This window comes from Stegostoma tigrinum, chromosome 32, assembly GCF_030684315.1.
Source record: "Stegostoma tigrinum isolate sSteTig4 chromosome 32, sSteTig4.hap1, whole genome shotgun sequence".
NCBI lineage: Eukaryota > Metazoa > Chordata > Chondrichthyes > Orectolobiformes > Stegostomatidae > Stegostoma > Stegostoma tigrinum.
In genome coordinates, this window is record NC_081385.1 from 9,437,918 (window position 1) to 9,459,891 (window position 21,974).

The window sequence follows — 21,974 nt, forward strand, 5'->3', positions numbered from 1 at the left end:
GCAACAGACACATTGATCAATCTGGGAGCTCAGCTGCAAACATAGACACCTATAAACTTCCTGTTTTAAATTTGTCAGATTTTACTTAATAATGTCACAATGAGGCACCTTGGGACATTTACTGTGTAAAAGGTGCTAGATAAATGCATTTTGTCATCCTCATCATGAAGGTCTTTTTGCGAAATGCTTTCTTGTAGCAAGAACAATCGGAGCTTCGATACTCCCGTGAAGGGGCAGCCACAAGGACCTCGGCTTCACATCGACATTCCGAGAGTGCAACTGTTGATAGAGGACAAAGAGGGGATCAAACAGCTGGGTACGTGACATGCAGTGCTAGGTCATACTTAAAATTTCAGGAAGACATAGAACTCTACAATGCAGGAAGGGGCTGTTTGACCCTCAAGTCTGCACTGGCCCTCCAAAGAATATAGCACCCAGACCTAGCTGTCCCATCCTAATCCCTGCATTTCCCATGTCTAATCTGGACTGTGGCAGGAACCAGAGCACCCAGCAAAAACCCACACAGATGCAGGGAGAACCCACAGGCCACACACAGACAGTAACCCAAGGCTGGCGTTGAACCCAAGTCCTTCATGCTGCGAGGCATCAGCGCTAACCGCTGAGCCACTGTGCCACCTGGTTGCAGTTATTACATCCGGTGAAGAGTTCTAAAGCCAGTGGACACAAGTTGAGAAAGGATTAGAAACCTGCGCATAGGACATGATGTCACATGGGATGTTTGTACCGAGGGGTTGGGGTGCCATTGAGACACAGCCCACTGACGGATAAGAAGGGCAATTTAACAGTCCATTGGCTAGAGGAGCAATGGAGGCAAAAGTTGGGAGGTGGAGTTGGCAGAGTTGGTTGTACAAACAACAAAGCCATCTTTTTCATGTTCCCCATGATATGTTAGGCCTGCTTTTTAATTTATTCATTCATGGGATGAAGGCGTCACTGGCTGAGCCAGTGTTTAATGGTAGTGAGCTTCCTTCTTGACCTGCTGCAGTCACAGAGACGTAGAGTTGTGCAGCACAGAAACATTCCCTTCGGTCCAACTCATCTGTGCCGTCCAGATATTCTAAACTAATCTAGTCCCATTTGCCAGCATTTGGTCCATATCCCCCGAAACTTTCCTTCATATACCCCATCCAGATGCCTTTTAAATGTTGCAATTGTACCAGCCTCCACCAGTTCCTCTGGCAGCTCATGGACCACCCTCTGCATGAAAAAGTTGCCCTTCAGGTCCCTTTTAAATCTTTCCTCCCTCACCTTAAACCTACACCCTTTGGTTTTGGACTCCCCCACCTTGGGGAAAAGACCTTGACTATTCACCTTATTCATGCCCCTCGTGATTTTATGAACCTCAAAAAGGTCACCCCTCAGCCTCCGACACTCCACGGAAAATAGCCCCAACCCATTCAGCCTCTCCCTGTTAGCTCAAACCCAACAACCATTGGAACATCCTTGTAAATCTTTTCCAAACCCTTTCAAGTTTCGCAACATCCTTCCTATAGCAGGGAGACCAGAACTGAATGCAGTATTCCGAAAGTGGCCTGAGCAATATCCTGTACAGCAGCAACATGACATCCCAACTCCTATACTCAATGCACTATAAAGACAAGTGTTCCAAATGCCTTATTCACTATCCTGTCTACCTGGCTTACACTGTCAAGGAACTGTGAATCTGCACTCAAGGTCTTGTGTCAGCTATCAGTATACCCACAATGCCATTAGGGAGGGAGTTCCAGGATTCTGACCCATCAACTCTGATGGGACAGCAATATATTTCCTAGTCAGAACGGTGTGCTCCGAAGGGCTGAGGTAGAGTGGGTGAAAAGGGGCAGTTGTTTAGGAGCAAGGATGCCTGCCTAGCATGTTATTTTATAACAGCAACCTTATTTCTGTACCGTTTCCCTCTCAAATCTATATCTGACAGGATGTATAATGCTTGAAATAGGATCACTGTACAAAGGAAATAAATGGGACGATCTAACAATCTATCCGCATTGATTTTGTGTTTTCACAATCGCAGATGATTAATATCTTGCTCAAATGCATCTTAGTAATTGAAATTTTCAATTGATTGAGTGCAATTGATAAATTTTGTTAGCTGGGGGTTTGAAAGGTTACAGAGCTGTGGTAGATTAAGGCATTTGATGTGACAAACAGCAATGACCTGATTGAATGCTGGAACAAACTAGAGGGGTTGAATGGACCACTCGGGTTCCTTTATAATTAGAACACGTGAACTCTGCCTGTTCAGAGATGGTAGATTTTGTTGAGGAACTACCCAGATTGCAAAATTCACATTAGAAGGTAATCCAGTGAAAAGGCAGAATGCAATCCTCCATTTGACTTTTTCAACCTACTGAGCAACAGGTACCATCAGCTCTCAGGGAAAGTTACAGCTTTACAGGTCACAGAAGATTCACCTCAATTAGATATTGCATATGTGTCTCAGATTTGACCCTATTTGGATTCATTTTGATGCTCAATTTGTTTTAGTTTGCAGACTCGAGTCCAAGAGTAGTGAAGTCTTGTATAGGAACTTGGTTAGACAGCACGTGAAGTACTGTGCACAGTTTTGGTTTGCTTATCTCAGGAGAGATATTTTTGCCAAAGAGAGAGTGCAAGTTCGCCAGACTTGTTCCTAGGATTGCTCTGTGAAAAGAGATTGGGCAAACTGGGCTTATACTCTACAGATTTTCAAAGAATGTGAGACGATCTCATTGAAACTTATAATAAACGGTGATAGAGTAGGTGCAGCAAAGATGTTTCCTCCCTGGTTGGGGACTCAAAAACCATGGGGCGCAATTTAAAAATAAAGAGTCCCACTTAGCTCCAAGGTGGGGAAGATATTTTTTACTCAGTGGATTGTGAATCTCGACAATTCTGTAGCATAGAGGACCATGGAAGCTTAGTTTTTGAGTATGCTTAAGTTAGAACCTGATAGCTTTTTGACTTCCAGTGATGGGCAGAGTTATCGGGATGGGCTGGATAAAATGCGTTGAAGTGTTTGCTGAGTCATGTTTGCGTTGAATGGTGGATCAGGAGTGAGATGCTGAATAACCAATACTGTTCCTATGTTCCTCTGCTTGGACAACCTTCTACCAGCTGAGGAAGAAAAGACCCAGTCTCCCACCACTCCCCCACATCACCCCTCTCCCCCAGCCATCCTTGCTATACAGGCATAGAATCAGAGGGGAATAGAGCAGAGAAACAGACTATTTGGCCCATCCTGTCTGCCAGCTCCTTGATAATCTGCCCAATTACTCCAAACTTGAATCACTCCGGGCAACAGCAATCTGAAATGAAAGCAGAAAATGGTGCAAATACACAACTTGTATTTCAGGCAGCTTGCATGGGAAGGGAGTAATAGAATTATCGCTTCACATCCAAATGAGAGATCACTAGAATGCTAACTCTGTTTCGGCCTCCATAGATGCTACCAGACCTACTAGGTATTTGCATCATTTTCTGCTTCTATCCAACAATTTCCCTGTCCTATCCTCATTGATTTAAAGACGTGAACCCTGAGAGAGTTTATTCCACAGTGTTAATCTTCCCTTACTCGTGTTACTTCTGGTTCTTCTGCCAATGACCTAGGCAGAAGCACCTCACGTTTTTGCTTTCTGTCTTCCTTTGGCTACAGGAGATGACAAGGCCACCGTCCCTGCGACAGAATCTGAATTTAGTCAGTCTGTAAACCCTCAGAGTTTCTGCACTGGTGTGTCTCTCCATCATCCAGCAATGATCCAGAACACAGGACCACTCATTGACATGTCAGACATCCGACCTGGAACCAGTGAGTAGAGCCTTCTGAGGATTTACCGAGAAGCTGTGGATCAATGGAATCTAGAGCTAGTTAGAATGTTGAGCTTGTCTTACTTGATCCAAATAGCATAGATACATTTTCAGAGCAGAACAATTTATGAAGGAGAAGGAAACAGAACAACAACCTGAATTGGGTTAAGTGAAGAAGTGAGAGATTGTGTGGAGCATTAACATTTGCACATTTAAGGGAGGTGATGACTTCGACAAAGATAATGCTCTGGAAACTTGAATCTGAATCCTCCACGCAGTTGGTGGAATTTGAATTAAATGAAAAAAAGACTGTCTTTGTGAGTCTAATGATGCCCATTGTTTGAAAAACCCATCTGGTACACTAATGCCCTTTAGGGAAGGAAACTGGTCTGGCGTACACGTGACTCCATACCCACAGCAATGTGGGTGACTTTTGACTGCCCTCTGGGAAAATAGGAATGGACAATAAATGCTAGCCTAGCCAATCACGTCCACATCCTGTGAATGAATAAAACAAAGCAAACCAATTTGAGCTGGGAGGCCTGTTTTTAATGTTCATTTCTAACGTTATGAAGTTCAAGCTTCACTTTAAAGTTAGCTTTGTACCTGTGCAAGTCCTGAATCTTTTAATGCCAGAACTTCTGAATAAAGTGGAGAAAGAATTTTTTACCTGCACAAGAGCAAACTACCTCAGATACAGGGAATCTGAAGTGAAAGAGAAAGCTCTGGAAATTCAGAGATAGCAGGAACTGCAGATGCTGGACAATCTGAGATAACACTGTGTACAGCTGGATGAGCACAGCTGGCCAAGCAGCATCAGAGGAGCAGGAAGGCTGACGTTTCAGGAAGAAGGACCTAGGCCCGAAACGTCAGCTTTCCTGCTCCTCAGATGCTGCTTGGCCTGCTGTGCTCATCCAGCTCTACACAGTGCTATCTCAGGCTCTGGAAATTCAACAGGTCTGGTGGCCTCTGTGGTGAGAGAAGCAGCGTTAACGTTGTAAGCCAAAGACCTTTCTTCAGAATTTGATTCAATCTGATTGTGCCCTGAGATGTTAGCCCTTCTGCTTTCCACACTGGCCTGTAAGATCTGCTGCATCTTTCCTGCATTTGTTTGTGCTTTCAGTTTATAAAATCTTTAGCAGACAGAAAGCTGGCTTCTGATGGTTTATTTAATAAAGTGCAACGTAGCAACAGAGTCAGATTGACCTGAAGCCTTAGCCTGCATTGAATGCCACACTGACACCCCCAAGTTAGAAGTGGGGTAGAAATAGCACAAGATACTCAATTCACAGAAGTCAATATTAGTGACTTCAGGAGAAGACCACCTCAAAGGAAGGCTATGGTGTAATGGCTCCTAGACTAGTAACCTTTTTTTATTCATTCGTGGGATGTGGGCATCACTGGATGGACCAGCATGTATTGCCCATCCCTAGTTGCCCAGAGGGCGGTTAAGAACACCACATTGCTGTGAGCCTGGAGTCACATGTAGGCCAGACCAGGTAAATATGGCAGATTTCATTCCCTAAAGGACATTAGTGAACCAGGTGGGCTTTTCCTGACAATTGGCAACAGTCTTCATTAGATTATTAATGCCAGATTATTACCAAAATCAAATTCCACCATCTACCACTGTGGGATTCAAACCCAGGTCTCCAGAACATTACCTGGGTCTCTGGATTAATAGTCTAGCCATAATACCACAAGCCCATCGCCTACCTGATAGATAGCCTACAGGACCAGACTAAGTATTCTAGATTATGGGTTTGGGAACCATCAAAGCTGCTGCCTATCAGTTAATAAAATCTGGAATTGAAAGCTAGTTACAGAAATGATGCCATGAAGCTACCAGCCTTCATTGATTTTTTTTAAACAACCATCGAGTTCACAAATGCCTTTGAGTGAAGAGAATCTGCCATCCTTGCCTGGACTAAATGTGACTTCAGACCCACAAAAATTTGGTCGCCTCTTAACTGTCCTCTGACACATGCCAGGAATGCCCTCATCCTATGAAAGAGTGACGGAAAAATAAATGAAGGTCACTTAGTGAAATATGAAGTATTTCACACTGATGGCACTGGCCTTGTTGCTTTAGTATCTGTTTGTGTTTTTGCACTGCTATGTTAAGTAATTGAAGAGTGAAGAATGAGCCGCAACTATTCTTGTGGAAAACAAACTTAGATACCTCTGAGCTTTGACTCCTCTCTTTTGTTCAGATCCTGTTGCTAGGAAGAGTGTCAAATCAGCGCACAGCACACGGAATAGATACTCCAGCCAATGGACCCTAACCAAGTGTCAAGCTTCCACACCAGCCCGAACTTTGACCTCTGACTGGCGAACTGTGGGATCACAGCATGGAATAACAGTGACAGAAAGTGATAGCTACAGTGCCAGTCTGTCCCAGGACACAGGTGGGAGAGCTAACACTGAGTCAGAGCATTCTTATCCTTGTTCTTTTCTACATACCATTAATCATTTTCAACGTTACAGTATGTATTTTAAAAAGCAACATTATTTGATATAACACTGTCTGATAAATCAGTGGGCACCTAATCAAACCTTATTAACACTAGAATGGCCTTAAATAGAAGGTTATAAAGCGCTGACGGTGCCTCTGGGATTGTGTCCCACGCTTGGTCAGATCCTTGACTCAACAAATATCTGCAGCCGTAACTTTGTATTCCTCGCTCTGTTCAATCACCCGATGATCTTTCTGCCTTTGTATGTTATTATCCACCCGCACTGTAAACAAAACAAAACTTTTCACTGTACATAAGCACATGTCACAATAATAAATCAAATCAAGGCAAATATTTTGAGGAAGAGGGGAATGCAGTCTAAATGTCAAGCTATATCCAGGATGCCCCCATGATACACTGTTTATCCAGTCAAACCATGCTCTGTAAGTGAACATCAGACCAAAATTTGCACACTAGACTTTTCTAAGTTGAGAGACAATTTCCTCTCCAAGTTTTTGAGACGAGTTAATGTTTAGAAATGACTCAATGTTCCTAAGATAAATTCAGGAAGAAAACGTTGCTGTGATTTGAGGGAAAGATTTTATCCACCAGGATTCCTATTGAGCACATTAATGTTTAACGTGCAGAATAAACACATCAGGGGAGGTGATGGCCTTGTGGTATTAGTGCAAAGCTTTTAATGGTGCCACAGAGTAATACAGCATGGAAACAGGTCCTTCGGCCCAAACTGGTTCATACTGACCACGGTGCCCTCTCAGCTAGTTCCAATTGCCTGCATTTGGCCTGTATCCCTCTCAATCCTTCCCATCCATGTACCTATCCAAATGTTTTTTAAATGTCTACCTGCCTCAACCACTTACTCCAGTAACCGATTCTATAAACTTCTCTTTGCATGAAGAAGTTGCCCCTCAGGTCCTTCTTAAATTCATTCCCTCTCACCTTCAACCTTTCCCCTCTTGTGTTCAATTCCCCATCCCTGGGAAAAAAGACTATATGCATACATCCTATCTATGCATCTCATGATTTTATACACCTTAATAAGGTCATCCCTCATTCTCCTGTGTTCCAAGAAAAAGAGTCCTATCCTGGCAAACCTCTCCCTATAACTCAGGCCTACTAGTGTGGGCAACATCCTTGTAAATCTTCTTTGCACAACACTCCAAGTGTGACCTTATGAACGACTTATACAACTGGCCATGGTTATATTTAAGGGGACCAATTCTCTCTGCAGCCACCCTTTTAACTCTTGATACAGCTGTAGAACCTTGTGGGATTATCTTTAATCTTATCAGCCAGATTCATCTCAGACCCACTTTTTGTTCTTCTGATTTCCTTCTTAAGTGTGCTCCTGTACTTTTTAGAATCATCTGGGGATTCACTTGCGCCTGATAGCTTAAACCCAATGTATACTTTCTCCTTTTCCCCTGACCAGAGCCTCAATATCCCTTGTCAGCCAGGGAACCCTAAACACTATCAGCATTTCCCTTCCCCCAGCAGGGACACACTGTCCCCAGACTCTTGATATCACACTTTTAAAAGCCTCCCATTTGCCAGTCATTCCTTTTCATACCTTGGCATCATGTTCTGTCTGACTTGCTGTACAGTTGTGATGATGTGTCCCAGAATTCTGCCATGTTGACCCTCAGCCACCGTCTGATTGGCTATAATCTAGAGATCCTCGGAACATTCTGGGAATCTGGATTCAAATCCTGCCATGGCAGATGTTGGAATTTGAATTCAATAAAAGTCTGGAATGAAGGGTCTAATGGTGACCATGAGTCGATTCTGGTTCACAAGTGCCCTGTACGGAAGGAAACTGCCATCCTGGTCTGGCCTGCATGTGACCCAAGACCCACAACAATGTGGTTGACCCTTAACTGCCCTCTGGGCAATTAAAGATGGATGATAAATGTTGTCCTGGCCAGCGATGTACATCTTCCGTTAATTAATGTATATAAAAAAAGAAAAAAGCTTTATAGTAGGCCCCCCTCATTTTAGGTGACTTTAACATTGAAGCACATTTAGCATGATTACATCTGTTTTGGTTTGGGAGGGTGAGTGGGACAGACAGGGAACTGGAGGGACAGTGAGTGAGAGAGGTAGGGAATGGGAGGGTCAGTGGGACAGACAGGGAACTGGAGGGACAGTGAGTGAGAGAGGTAGGGAATGGGCGGGTGAGTGGAAGAGACAGGGAGCTGGAGGTACAGTGAGCAAGAGAGGTAGGGAACGGGAGGGTGAGTGGGATAGACAGGAAGCTGGAGGGATAGTGAGCGAGAGAGGTAGGGAACGGGAGGGTGAGTGGGATAGACAGGAAGCTGGAGGGATAGTGAGCGAGAGAGGTAGGGAACGGGAGGGTGAGTGGGATAGACAGGAAGCTGGAGGGATAGTGAGCGAGAGAGGTAGGGAATGGGAGGGTGAGTGGGATAGACAGGAAGCTGGAGGGATAGTGAGCGAGAGAGGTAGGGAACGGGAGGGTGAGTGGGATAGACAGGAAGCTGGAGATACAGTGAGTGAGAGAGATAAGGAATGGGAGGGTTAGTGGGAGAGACAGGGAACTGAAGGGACAGTGAGTGGGACGGCTGATGTAAATCCATACCCTCTGTCCATCAACGCTCCTGATCAGGGTCACGTTACATTCTTTGACTCACAATAGTCCTCTCTCTCACATTGTTTTGTGGAAAGATAAAGGCCGGAACAGCATGGTTTCCACAGAGAGTGCCTCCTCTACATACGAGGAGTTGGCGCGAGCCTATGAACATGCCAAGCTCGAGGAACAGCTACAACATGCCAAGTTCGAGATCACCGAGTGCTTCATATCCGATAGCTCCTCCGACCAAATGACGACTGGCACCAACGAGAACGCTGACAGCATGACTTCGATGAGCACCCCCTCTGAGGCTGGCATCTGCAGATTTACAGCTTCACCCCCACAGCCACAAGATGTCGACAGAGGGAAGAATGTTGCTGTGCCTATCGCCCACAGAGCTGGCAAAGACTTCCACAGCCGTGGCATCCAGCGCACCCCAGGTATAATCCTACATTGGTGCAACAAAGGGCTCTGCTCTATATTCCACATTCTGCTGAGCAATTTGAATTTGAAAGATGCTGTTATATAACCGAGAAGCTGAATCCTGTGGATGTTGGAAATCTGGAGTTGAAAAACAAAGCCCCACAAAATGTTGGCAATACTCGGCTGGTTTGGCAACCCTCAGAGAGAAAAACAGTTAATCTGTCAAAACAAACTTTTGACATGTCAATAACACAAGTCTGATGAAAGGTTAATGAGGAAAGGCTAAGGCACTAGAGTCCTACCCTGTTGTTAGAGAGAGATGACTGGTGCCGTTTTAATCTTAGAATTGCCATATCTCAGGTGAAGGGAGAGATTGAGAAAGACGGTCCTTCATAGAAACCTCTACAAGTATAGGAATTGAACTTGCACTGTTGGTATTATTCAGCATTGTAATCCAGCCATCCAGCTAACCAATCCCATAAGGAGCACCAACAGAAATTGCTGGAGAAACTTCATCCTGCAGACTGGGCACTGGACTCAAAACGTTAACTCTGTTTTCCCTCCACGCACACTAATAGACCTTCTGAGTTTCTCCAGCAATTTATTTTTTGCTTTCAGATTTCCAGCATTCACAGTTCTTGGTTTTGTTTTAGTGACCCTCCAGAAGGTTTATCATGCTCATTTGTTCTGTGATTAGATGAGTCTGTTTACAAATGATGCCCACTGTATTTGATTGGTTAAGCATGGGTGTGGACTCAGAGCAAAGTAACTTAAAGCTTTTAAAAGAACCAGAAGCAGGAGCATGACGATGATATTTTACACTTCTACATTGATGTGCGATATAAAGTATACAATTAGGTCATCAGCCTTAAATGTTCGCTCGGTTTCTCTGTCCATGGATGCTGCCTGACATGCTGAGTATTTCCTGTTCTGTACTTGAGTACTAAATTAGAATTCAGATCGAACAGAGCTACCACGTGTCTAAAAATATCACATTGCTACAGTTTCTGAGCCTAAGGCTGTTGCACGTTGTTGAAATGGGAGAGACAGAATTCTGCATTTAATTTGATCTGAGAGCGTTTAATGGAAGAGTGCATTGTTGAAATATGGAATGGTTACAGCACAGAAGGATTCATCCCATTCTGTCCGTGCTGACTGTGAGAGCTGCTCACTTCATGTGTCTTCCAGATCTGAACCACACCCTTCCTCATATTGCTGTTGCTTTTCTCACCATACATCTTCAGTCAATGCTCTCTGGTTTTTGATCCATTTTGTTGAATATTTGTCCAGCTACAGTGTCTAGAACCCTCATCATCTTGAAAACTTCTATCTAATTTTCTTCCACCGTTCTGCCAAGGAGAGCAATCCCAGTTTTTCCAATCTATCCACCAAATTGGTGCCCCTTATGCTTAGAAATATACTGATGGTTTTTTTTCTGCATTCTCTCAAAAGCCTTCACATCCTTCATAAATTATTATGCCCAGAATTGGACACAATACCCCAGCTGGTGTTGACGGGGTTGGGCTTTCTTTCTAGCCTGGGCTATAGCTCACACTAGAGTGTTTGATGGGTCAGGTATAAGGAGCTTTACTCTGTATATAACCCTGTTCTTTATCTGTCCTGGGAGCGTTTGATGGGGGCAGTGTAGAGTGAGATTTACTCTGTATCTAACTCCATGCTGTACCTGTCCTTGGGGTGTTTTAAACTGATGGTGAATAAAAATAATGTGTTTCTTTCCACAAAGCCATAAGGGTGGGGAATGGCCTAGGGGTATTATCACTCGACAGTTAATCCAGAGATTCTGGGGACCTGGATTCAAATCCCCTCATGGCAGCCAATGGGATTGGAATTCGATTGTTTAAAAATCTCTGAAATTATGGGTATAATGATGTTCATGAAGCTGTTGTTGATTGTTGGAGGAAAGCAGTTCACAAATGTTCTTTAGGGAAGGAAAATATTGTCTTTACGTGGTCTGGCCCATAATAATGTGATTGACTCTTAACTGCCTGCTGGGCAATTGGGTATGATCAATAAATGCTGGTCTAGTCTGTAAAGCCCAGATCCCATGAATGAATTTTAAATAACCCTCATTATCGACTGGCTCCAATTGATAAAACTGGCTTCTGAAAAAAAATTCCTTTGAGACATTGCTTCCTGATTAAGTATAATTAATTCAAATAACCATGGTTATAACTATGAGCAAAAGCCTCCAAAAAAAGCGTTTTATCATGTAATCTTAAATAGCTATGATATTTCCCTTATAGTGATCCCATTTAGAGGCAAAATATGTCCACATACTCGTGATTAAGTAGCTGTATCTTGATTTCCTGCTAACTGTTCTTAACCCAGAGATTTCTTTGCTTGAAGTGGGCCTTTTCACTTGCAAAATGCAGATGCTATCCATATAGTTACTTTGGTCAGACTACATGGCCACATAGTGTACAGAGGACCTGACACACTCTGTCAACAGACTGATAGGATCAGGTCCATGCCCTCGATGTGGGATTGATGTGTGAGAGAAGGATGCTGCTGTCCTTAACGTAGTCTGGCCTACATGTGACTCCAAACTCAATAGTAATGTGGTTGACAATTAACTGCCCACTGAGCAAATGATGAATGGGCAATAAATGCTGGCCAAGCCAGAGATACCCACATCCTGTGAATGATTTTTTTAAAAAAACTATCTTGGTGAGCACAAAACTCTAGACCTTGAAGAGATGCCACTTGCTTTAGCAAGTAATGGTTACTACAGTTTGGGAGATATGGTGGTACAATTCTGGGGTGACACCGCATCATGCCTGTGTGATGCCACTTTGGTGCCAATATTAATGTTAGAAGGTGAATGCCCCTCTGCCGGTTGAGAGACAAGCGAAACCAAGGTGAGATTCCCTTCACCTGTCGTTGACCAAAGGCTTGCCAGCAATGATGCAGGTCCAGTTAATCATCCAGGAGAAAGCAAAATGGAATTTTTAAAAATTCTTTCATTGTATGTGGGCATCGTTGGTGGGGATAACATTTGTTGCCCAACCTTAATTGCCCTGTAACTGAGGAGCTTGCTTGGGTATTTCAAAAGGCAGTTAAGATTCAATCACATTGTTGTGCGTTTGGTGTCCCATGAGTCCAGACCAGATATGGAGAACTGATTTCCTTCCCTGAAGGACATTTGTTAATGAGGTAGGCTTTTACAACATTTGGTGATAGCACAGTGGTCATCATTGCTGAGTCTACCTTCGAATTCCACACTTATTAAAGAATTTAAATTTCACAGGTTTCTGTGCTGTGATTTGAAATTCAGTCTCCAGACTATTAGCACAAACCTCCAGATACTAATATGATGGCACTATCTCGTTTCTCCTTCCTTTTAGAGTCGAAGAGATTTTGCAGGTTGGAAGGAGGTCCTTCGGCCCAACATGTCTGCATCAGTCATTAAATATCCATCTATTCTAATCCCATTTCCCAGCAATTGGCAGTTTGCCATCTTTTGAAGTAAATTGAGTTGGCTTTATGTATCTGTTTTAATCATGTTTTAAATGCATCTGTTTGTTAGGTGACTATTGCAATCTCCCCCTCTACGTCAAGTCGGACACTTTCTTCCGCAAATCAGATGTCCGTGATCCATGCCCGGTGGTGCCACCAAGGGAAGCCTCCATCCGGAACATGGCCAGGCCATATCAGACACAGAACCGGCACATGACCCTTGACCCCAACAGCAAGCCGCCCATCCACCCGCATGCCACAGCCACATTACCTCAGAGAACTGCCACCGCGTCGGGCTCCACAGCCACTGCGTCTGCCAACACGACTGCCGTCACCGCCCCTGCGTCTGCCGCCAATGCCCCAGCTGAACCGCGGCTGCCCACGCACAGCAAAATCAGTGGCTCTAGAGACTCACTACTGGAAGTGAGTACAGCCGGACTGAATAGGTCACAGAAACAAGGAACAGGCGCTTACTCAAAGTCCTACACCCTGGTGTAAGGCATGTGAAGGCCCCTTTTCACCCTCGCCCTTGTTAATTTGTAATAAAAATATTTCTTGTACATAAGGAACTCTTTTTGTATAAATAATACTATTTTCTTCTTCTGCAAACTGACCAGGGCACAATTTAAAAAAAAATCAAAATGTGATGTTATTTAAAAAAGAAAAACAAAAAAAAATTCACATTGTTTTGAACGAAGGACACAAATGAGGTTTTTTCTTTTCTGATGTCGTGAGTTGTTTCGAAATCAGTTCCTCGGAGCCAATGCATGCGGACTATTTTACTGTTAAAACCAATCACTCATAAAGAATCTGCTTCTATTTGCAAATGCTTGTGTTAATACCTTTTTTCTATGAAAAAAAAACTCAAGACGCCGTGTGCAATAAAACATTTGTTTATATGTCGTTGTTTTCTGATTGGTTTAGCCTCTTTCATTGCTGAGTAAATACGGGAAACCCAGGGCAGGAAAACAGGAAGAGGCCATTCAGCCCCCTTGAGGCTTTTACACACTAAATTGAAATCATGGCTGACAATTATTTTCTGAGCTTTCAATTCCAGTCTGTTGCATTTATGAACGGGCGTACAAACGAGGAGCGGTTTGCAGTTTGATTTGTAGTGAAAGGCCATTAGAATGGATCACAATATATTACTGAATCATTCATGGGCACAAGGCTCTCAAATTAAACTGCAGCTTCTGTTATGCTCATGAACATCCCACTTAGACGGCTTTGCCCCTTTTCTGGCCGAGAGTAATCACAATCACACCATCCAGAAAACAGTACAGCTCTTGCATGATATTTAGAAAGGACCTGAGCTTAATCTTGAGATGGATCCAGGGCGTGCAATTGCTTACAGCCTAGGGATTTGGTATTTCTTCAAATGCAGCCTCCAGGATGTGAGGTGTTGGCTGGCTCAGTATCTCACCAAGATCAAGAAATTTTATTCATCCTGAAATCAGTCAATGCACCAAACCACCCCCCCCCCCCCAACCAAAGTACATGTTATTCAACCGAAAGGTCAGGGTCATTTTCACAAATGTAGCCATTGAGGTGAAGAAGCTGCTGTATGAACTGATGTGATGTACAACGAGACAGAGAAAACAAATGACTAACAACCTAGAACCACTTAAACGGTTACATCACAGGGAAAGCCATTCAGATTAACAAAGACATTCAAATGTAATGGTCATTTCACTTCTTAGATATCAACATCCACATTATATCAGTCTTCCACTGTGAACCCTCATAACTAACTAATTGCCTTATTTCCATTATCCTCCCCTGGTACGATTTAGAGCTGAATACCTCAATATTCTTTGAAGTTTGTTTGTATATGTTCATCGTTGGATGTTCATTCTGAAGAATAGTACATGTTTCACTGACTCTCAGTCACTGTCATGTTAGGTGTAATGTAGTTAAATACAAGTAACAGCTATTTCTACTCATCTCCAGCATCCGATATCCACCCTTTCAGCAATATGACACTTTACATTGTAATCCTGAAACCAGCTTTGATTGTGGTAATAACCCTTCTAATCCACAAAGAGAAAAAAATCTGCCATCCTTACCTGATCTGACCTCTCTGTCATTCCAGATCCATAGCAATGTGGTTGACTCTTAACTGCTCTCTGAAATGGCTGAGGATGCCACTCAGTTCAGGGAAATCAGACTTGGGTGACAAATGCAGGCCTTGCTAGTGATGCCCACTTGCCATGAAACAAGTATAGCAAACAAACTCCCACCTTAACGATCCTCACGTTGTATTGACAATGCTGTTGCCCGATGAATCTATAACAACTGAAAATGGCATCAAGCTCATTCAGGAAAGCTGAACAAGGCCAGGAAACTCTCATTCATGCAACCGGATTGGGCTTGAACCCAAGGTGAAACATTTAAGCATTGCAACGATAGACATGTTTCTCAGAGATGGGAAAGATTGGAGCAGGACCTATAAAATGTACTGCACGTGTCAGCTGTAGTTCAAAGGCAGCTTCCTTGCTGCCTCCCAGGCCAAAGGTTTTAGGGTCAGGCCCCAATTTAGGGACTTGAGCACAAAATCTGCATGGACACTGTCGTAGACACTATCTCTTGGATGATGTCCTTTCTGTCTTGTCAACCCAACACAAAAGAACCCATACAAACTGATTTAAAGAAAACCGGCACCATTCTCCTCAGTATCATGACCAATATGATCCCTCAAGAAGCTAAATAGTAAAATAGTTCTTCTGGCTGTTCCACAAGTTGCGACTTTTGGAAGTTTGCTACACACAAGATAGCTGCACTACAACAGTATGTACACTTCAAATATAATACTTCATTGGCTGAAAGTCATTTACAGATGGCCTAAGGATCATAAAGGGAGCTTTATGAATGGGGTTTTGTTTTCTTTTTGTTTCTTTAAGACCATGATTTGTATCTGAGATTGGGAAGTGGGGTGAACGCCTTCTCTCTCTTTTGGCCAGAAGAATTTTTCATTAAAAGTGGCAGTGCAGTCTCATTGACATTCTGAATGATAGTAGAATTGTACAGTAATGTCTCCATATTTGGTGGGAGATGAGGGAATGGTTAAGGCATGCTGTTGGTGTTAGTATAGATGCACTGGACATTGTGATATCAGAGCCAATGATCATTGATGTTAAAACTGGATCTGAATGGTAGTCCACTTCCTGCCAGAACCCTCACCAAAGTAGACCCATAAAATGTTCAGATCCCAGGATTGTTGGTTACCCCATTGAAATTGCCATACCACTAAGAACGTGTCTTAACTCCTTTCCAACCACACCCCTCATCTCAACCCTAGAAACATTAATGTATAATTGTGGCACTTCCTTGGTCTTTTTCTAACACTCTCAGCATTCGGAATGTCAATGTTGAAAGAGCAATATGTCAACTTGTGTTATATTGTCAAATAATTCAAATAATTGTTAGCTTGTTTGTAGAAACTATTACAGTTTGAAGAAAGATTCTGGCACCCAGCAATTTACTGAATGAATGAAGCCACAGGATTCTACACTTATCAAATAAATGGATTTTATATTTAAAATAAAAGGATCATGCAAGACAAATACTACTAATAAACACAATCTTGGGTAATATGAACAAGAAACAAGAGTAGGCCACTCAGCCCTTCAAGCCTGCTCCACCACTCAGTGAGAGCATGGCTGACCTGATTTTAGCCTGAACCCTGCACTCCTGCATCTCCCAGAAAATCTTTCATCCCATTGGTAATCGGTCTACAGCCCTCTACCTTAAAAGATTTTGAAGGCATTGCCTTTTGTGAAAAGGAATTCCAGCAGGTCACAATGCTCTGAGAGAAAAAAAATGTTTCCTTGACTCTATTTTAAATGTTTCCAAAGGGGTCTAGTCCCCTCAGGCTCTTATCATTTTCAATTAAGTCACCTGAGCTCTTCTAAACTCCAGAGGACACAGGCTTACCCTGTCTAGCCTTTTCTCATAAAGCAATCTGCTCATTCCAGGTAGCAATCTGGTAAGCCTTCTCTGAAATGCTTTCAATGCATTAACATCTATTCATAAGCACGGTGATCAGTGCTATACACAGTACCCCAATTGCAGACTCACCAATGCCCTGTGTAACGGAAGCCCAACATTTCCTATCCTAATTACTTAACATTTGCTTTGAAAAGCACAATCACTTCTGCTTCAGTCTAAAACTCTCAACTACACCTATCCTATTTCACCACGACTTCCCTGAAAAGGGTTTTGGCCATTTACCAGGCTCTTGAAGTTACACAGCTGGTCAGGAAACTACAAGAGCATAGCATACAGACAGATAAAATGACTTGGATCCAAAGTTAGTTCAGAGCGGGCGTAAAGGGTAATGGTCAATTGGACGGTTTTGCAGGTGGAAAGTGGCATCCAATGACATTCCATAGGGCTCAGATTTGGGTCCCCGGCAGTTTTCAATATCCATTAATGATTGAAATTGAATGCTGAAAGGCATAATTTGGCAATGATGCAATCATTTGCTTTGGAGATGATAGTGAAGACTCTAGAAGGATGTAAATGGTTTGGTTGAGTGAGCAGAGAAGTGGTAAATGGAATTCAATGTGGAAATGAGATTGGTAATGGATTTGGGGATAGTAAACAAGTCAAGGGAATACACAGGGAAGGACATTGAGAGGGATAGAGCGAGTGAGAGATCTTGTAGTACATCCCGACAGGTGCTTGGAGGTGGCAGTAGCAGGTAGATAAGGTAGTAACAGAAGCATATAGAATGCAGTCCTTTACTGGATACTGCACAGAATAAAAAAAAGCAGGGCTGTAATGTAGGAGCTGCACAAAATATTAGTTAGGCCACAGAGAAAATGGGAATTGCAAATGCTGGAGAATTATGCTGCTTGGCCTGCTGTGTTCATCCAGCTCCAAGATAATAAAATGTGAGGCTGGATGAACACAGCAGGCCAAGCAGCATCTCAGGAGCACAAAAGCTGACGTTTCGGGCCGAGACCCTTCATCAGAGAGGGGGATGGGGAGAGGGGACTGGAATAAATAGGGAGAGAGGGGGAGGCGGACCGAAGATGGCCACAGATGAGTTCTGTGCACAGCTCTGGCCGCCAACTTGCAGGGAGGACATAATTGTTCAAGAGGTAACACAAATGATACATACAGGACTGTTGCAAGGATTTGAAAATTGCAGCTATGTGGATGGATTGGATAGTCCAGGGTTGTTTTCAGTAGAACACAGGAAGCTGAGGATTAACTTAATTGGGGTAAACAAAATGAAGAGAGACCTAAATAGAGTAGATAAGAAAGGTATATTTCCTTTCGCAGAGAGGACAATTACCAGAGATGATAACTTTTAAGGCAATTGATGAAAAGATTAGTGGGGACAAAGGAAATCCCTTCTCCCCAGCAGGATAGCAGATTCACTGCCCAGTTTGGTGATGGGGGCACAAACCCTCTCCTCATTTTACAAGGTACCCATATAACCTGCAAAGCTGCAAAGTAGGAGCTGAAAGATGAGTTTACAATGCATGGCTCATTTGCTACTGCTGGCACAGACACATTGGGCTGAATGGCCTCTTTCTGGACTGTGTAATTTTAATTTCTTTGGACTAATATCCAAATTTCTCCTCAGCTGCATTGCAGGGCTGACATTTTCATCTCAAACTTGAACTTCACTCACAATCCTGTACAGTGATTTAAAGAGAACATGAGAAACGCAACTGGTTCTCAACTGCACAGCTCTTTGCAAAGTATTTTCCACTTCCTTCTAAATTCAGGTCTTAAACCCAGCTGTGGTGATTATAACAGGGTCAGACAGGTGGACCACATAGAATGTGAGTTCCCTGATTGGGGTTGTTAACCCAGTCCAATCAGGGAGCCCTGGCTAACAGATAGAAACAGTAGTGTTATATATCTTGTTCACTGTGAGAGCCAGATCAGTGTCAAGAACTCTCCACATATAAATAAAGGGTGAGGTGGTATTGGGATATTGGCTTCTGTGGAGATATTTCAGTGACACTGAAAGAAAAGCACCCACCTGAAGAAATTTGCTCACAATAGCTGTCTTTAAGTTGGGGTGAGCATTTCTGGCATCACGCTGTTTTTTGGAAAGCTTGTCTCGGCCAATCCCGCTGTCAAAGACTGGGCCCAGTCTGTGGAAAGAATGCATTTCTTTTCCAGTCAAATGTTATTGGGACAGATGGAAAGCACTGAGTAATTCACCTCTTAGCTTGTGGGCCCACTGCTTTTTTGGTTATTATGAGCCTAACTTTCCCTGAGGCACCAGGTACTAAAATTTTTCAAGAGTTGTCAGTTTCAGTTACAGAATATTACAACCTCAAGTCTCCTTTAATTCTGAGATAACAAAGCGTAGAACTGTAGGAACACGGCAGGTCAGGCAGCATCAGAGGAGCAGGAAAGCTGACGTTTCGGGTCACATCCTGCATACACATCCAGAACTTTGGCTCATGCAAAGCGTAACATAACAGATAAATAAAAAATGTTTAACGGCCATATTTGGAGCCAGGAAGTCCACCAAGATCCTTACACATGTAAATCTGTAAGAGTAACAGGCCATCCGGCCCTACTGGGTTTTCTTAAAGAGGACAAGGCAATGCGGCTCATTGCTTCAGGCAGAATTCTGCAGTGGGCTCTTATACTAAATGTGAATAATCACAGGTTGGAACACTGTCCAGGAGACCAAGTAGCAAATGCAGAACTGTTGAGCTGTCTCCCACTGCCAGATGCACACCAGTGGTACCTTCACTGGAAGAGTCCATATTGGTAATAAATTTCCTGGACACACTTTCAGTCACACTTGACAATATCCAGACTTTGGACACAGGAAGATCCTGTCCTGACAAAACTGACACAGCTGGTGGTGCTGGGGGAAGCAAGGGCCATCACAACCAGAATTGAAACTTTTCAGATGTGGAAGGACCAGATCACAGCAGATGATGACGTATTATTATGGTGAGCAAGAGTGTTTTTCCTGAGCAAAGGTCACCACCAGATACTGGCTGAATTCCTACAGAGTTTCCAAAATGAAGATGTTGACCAGATGTTATGTCTGGTGAGAGATAATGGGAACTGCAGATGCTGGAGAATCCAAGATAACAAAGTGTGGAGCTGGATGAACACAGCAGGCCAAGCAGCATCTCAGGAGTTCACAAAAGCTGATGTTTCGGGCCTAGATCCTTCATCAGAAGGGTCTAGGCCCAAAACATCAGCTTTTGTGCTCCTAAGAAGCTGCTTCGTCTGCTGTGTTCATCCAGCTCCACACTTTTTTATCTCAGTTATGTCTGGTGGCCAGGATTGAATGCAGACATAGCTGCATTGGAGGGACAGTGCCCAGAGTGCCCACAAGGACAAAAGTTACAACCAGCAGCTCCCCAACATTTACAGGAATGGCCAGATAAACCCTGTACTCGGTTACAGGTTGACTGTGGCCTCAATGTTCTTAGTGATTGTGGACACCCATTCAAAATGGATGTGCATGGAGTTCATTTGTCAAACACAGGGACAATGACAGAAAAACTGCATGCATCTTTTACACAGATCCTCAGGAGTGTTGATCACAGATAGTGGGCCATTGCTTATCAGCAGGGAATTTGAGTATTTCCTAAAGTTAAATAGTATTTCATGTATAAGGACAGCTCCATATCACCCATCATCCAATGGACTGGCAAAAAGAGCAGTCCAAACTTTGAAGGCAAACTTAAAGAAACAGCCTACAGCTTCACTCGATACCAAACTGTCCTGGTTCCTATTTGATTATAGGACCACTCCTCATGTAACAACAGGGACAGCTCTAGCAGAGTTAGTAATGGGGTAAAGACTCCACACCTAGGTAAATTTGATTTTCTGGAATCTGGGGGAGGAGGGTGAAATAGCATCAAGAACGCCAATACCAGACACAAGACTTCACTAAACACGAGAGATATTTTACTCCAGGGGGCAAAGTTTGATGTAGGAACCGCAGCTCCTCCCCCTCTTTCCCTATTTATTCCAGAAACCTCTCCCCATCCCCCTTTTCTGATGAAGGGTCTAGGCCTGAAACATCAGCTTTTGTGCTCCTAAGATGCTGCTTGGCCTGCTGTGTTCATCCAGCTTCACACTTTGTTATCAACAATGGCCCTGCTTGGATGAAAGATTATCGCAAGGTCAGGCCCAGTGACGTATAAAGTTCAGGTAGGTGCGACATTCCTGAACAAGCATGTGAGGGGCCATATGAAATCCGCAAACTCCCAAACGGTATGGGAGCAAAATGTACCCAGCTCCTCGACAGCTTTTCCAGCTGTTCCAGGACACATTGGTTCTCTGTCTCATCAAGCATTGAAGATACCTCTTCAGAAGTTTATCTTAAACATACTCAAAGACTGAACATCCACAGCTCTTTGTGGTAGAGAATTCACCACCAACTGAGTAAAAACATTCCTCCTCATCTCTGTTCTAAGTGGTATGCCCTTACTTTTAAAATGTGCCTCCTGATTCTAGAGTCCTCAACCAAGGGTAATATCATACCTGGATATCTGTTAAATGTTACCATGGTTGTACATCAATGAAATGGAAGCTGCAGGATTCATGTTGAATGAGGGTAAGTCATTAACTTAATGGTCTTAGGTAAGCACTTTTACTTATAAAACAACATTTACAGCTGCAGGAATAAAGTCTTGTCTGAAAGGCAGCACCTCCAACTGTGTAGAGAATTGTTTAGAAAAGACAAGAGCAATATAAGATTTGGCTCAATCAGTGCAGTGAGGATGATCACCATAAATCATTACCATAATCTGATGAGCCACAGTTTCCAATCTTTTTCTTCCATATTTCCTTCAGTCACTTATGTAACCTATTCTGGAAAGTTTACATGGTCTATCTTTCAGTTACTAGCTCCAGTGATATGTTATATAGCTTCATGACTCTCTGTGTGAAAAAGTGCTCCCCGCACTTAATCCTGATATTCCATCTCCTCATCTAAGACCCATAGATTACTGGAAATGGTTGATACTTTTCATCCCTTGATAATATTAAACAATTTTATCAAAACAACCCTTGATCCTTTCCCTCCTAAAGGACAAAGTTTTCAATTCCCTAACCATGCAGTTCATTTGCAAATAACCGGTAGAAGTTTTTATAATGATGCTTTAACTCAGACTACATGCCCAATCCTAGGTTGAGGCTTGCAAGGAGCATCTCCATTTTTTAAAAACTCTTTCCCAAGATGTGGATGTTGCTGGCTAAGG

At 43.2% G+C, this 21,974-nt stretch overlaps 1 protein-coding gene across 4 annotated transcripts in view; it reads left to right on the top strand.

Annotated features, from left to right (window-relative positions):
• The window catches only part of dscaml1 (Down syndrome cell adhesion molecule like 1), a 564,629-nt gene extending 550,962 nt beyond the window's left edge, over nt 1–13,667 (top strand). For 3 of the 4 annotated variants that reach the window (XM_048562212.2, XM_059638969.1, XM_048562214.2), the window contains 5 exons: nt 198–316; nt 3,653–3,805; nt 6,018–6,212; nt 8,964–9,308; nt 12,839–13,667. In XM_048562212.2, coding sequence (XP_048418169.1) covers nt 198–316; nt 3,653–3,805; nt 6,018–6,212; nt 8,964–9,308; nt 12,839–13,266 — 1,240 coding nt within the window. In that variant the 3' untranslated portion in view covers nt 13,267–13,667. The remainder of the gene's footprint in view (nt 1–197; nt 317–3,652; nt 3,806–6,017; nt 6,213–8,963; nt 9,309–12,838) is intronic. The other variant, XM_059638968.1, reaches the window with a different exon arrangement.
• Nucleotides 13,668–21,974: the final 8,307 nt, after the last annotated feature.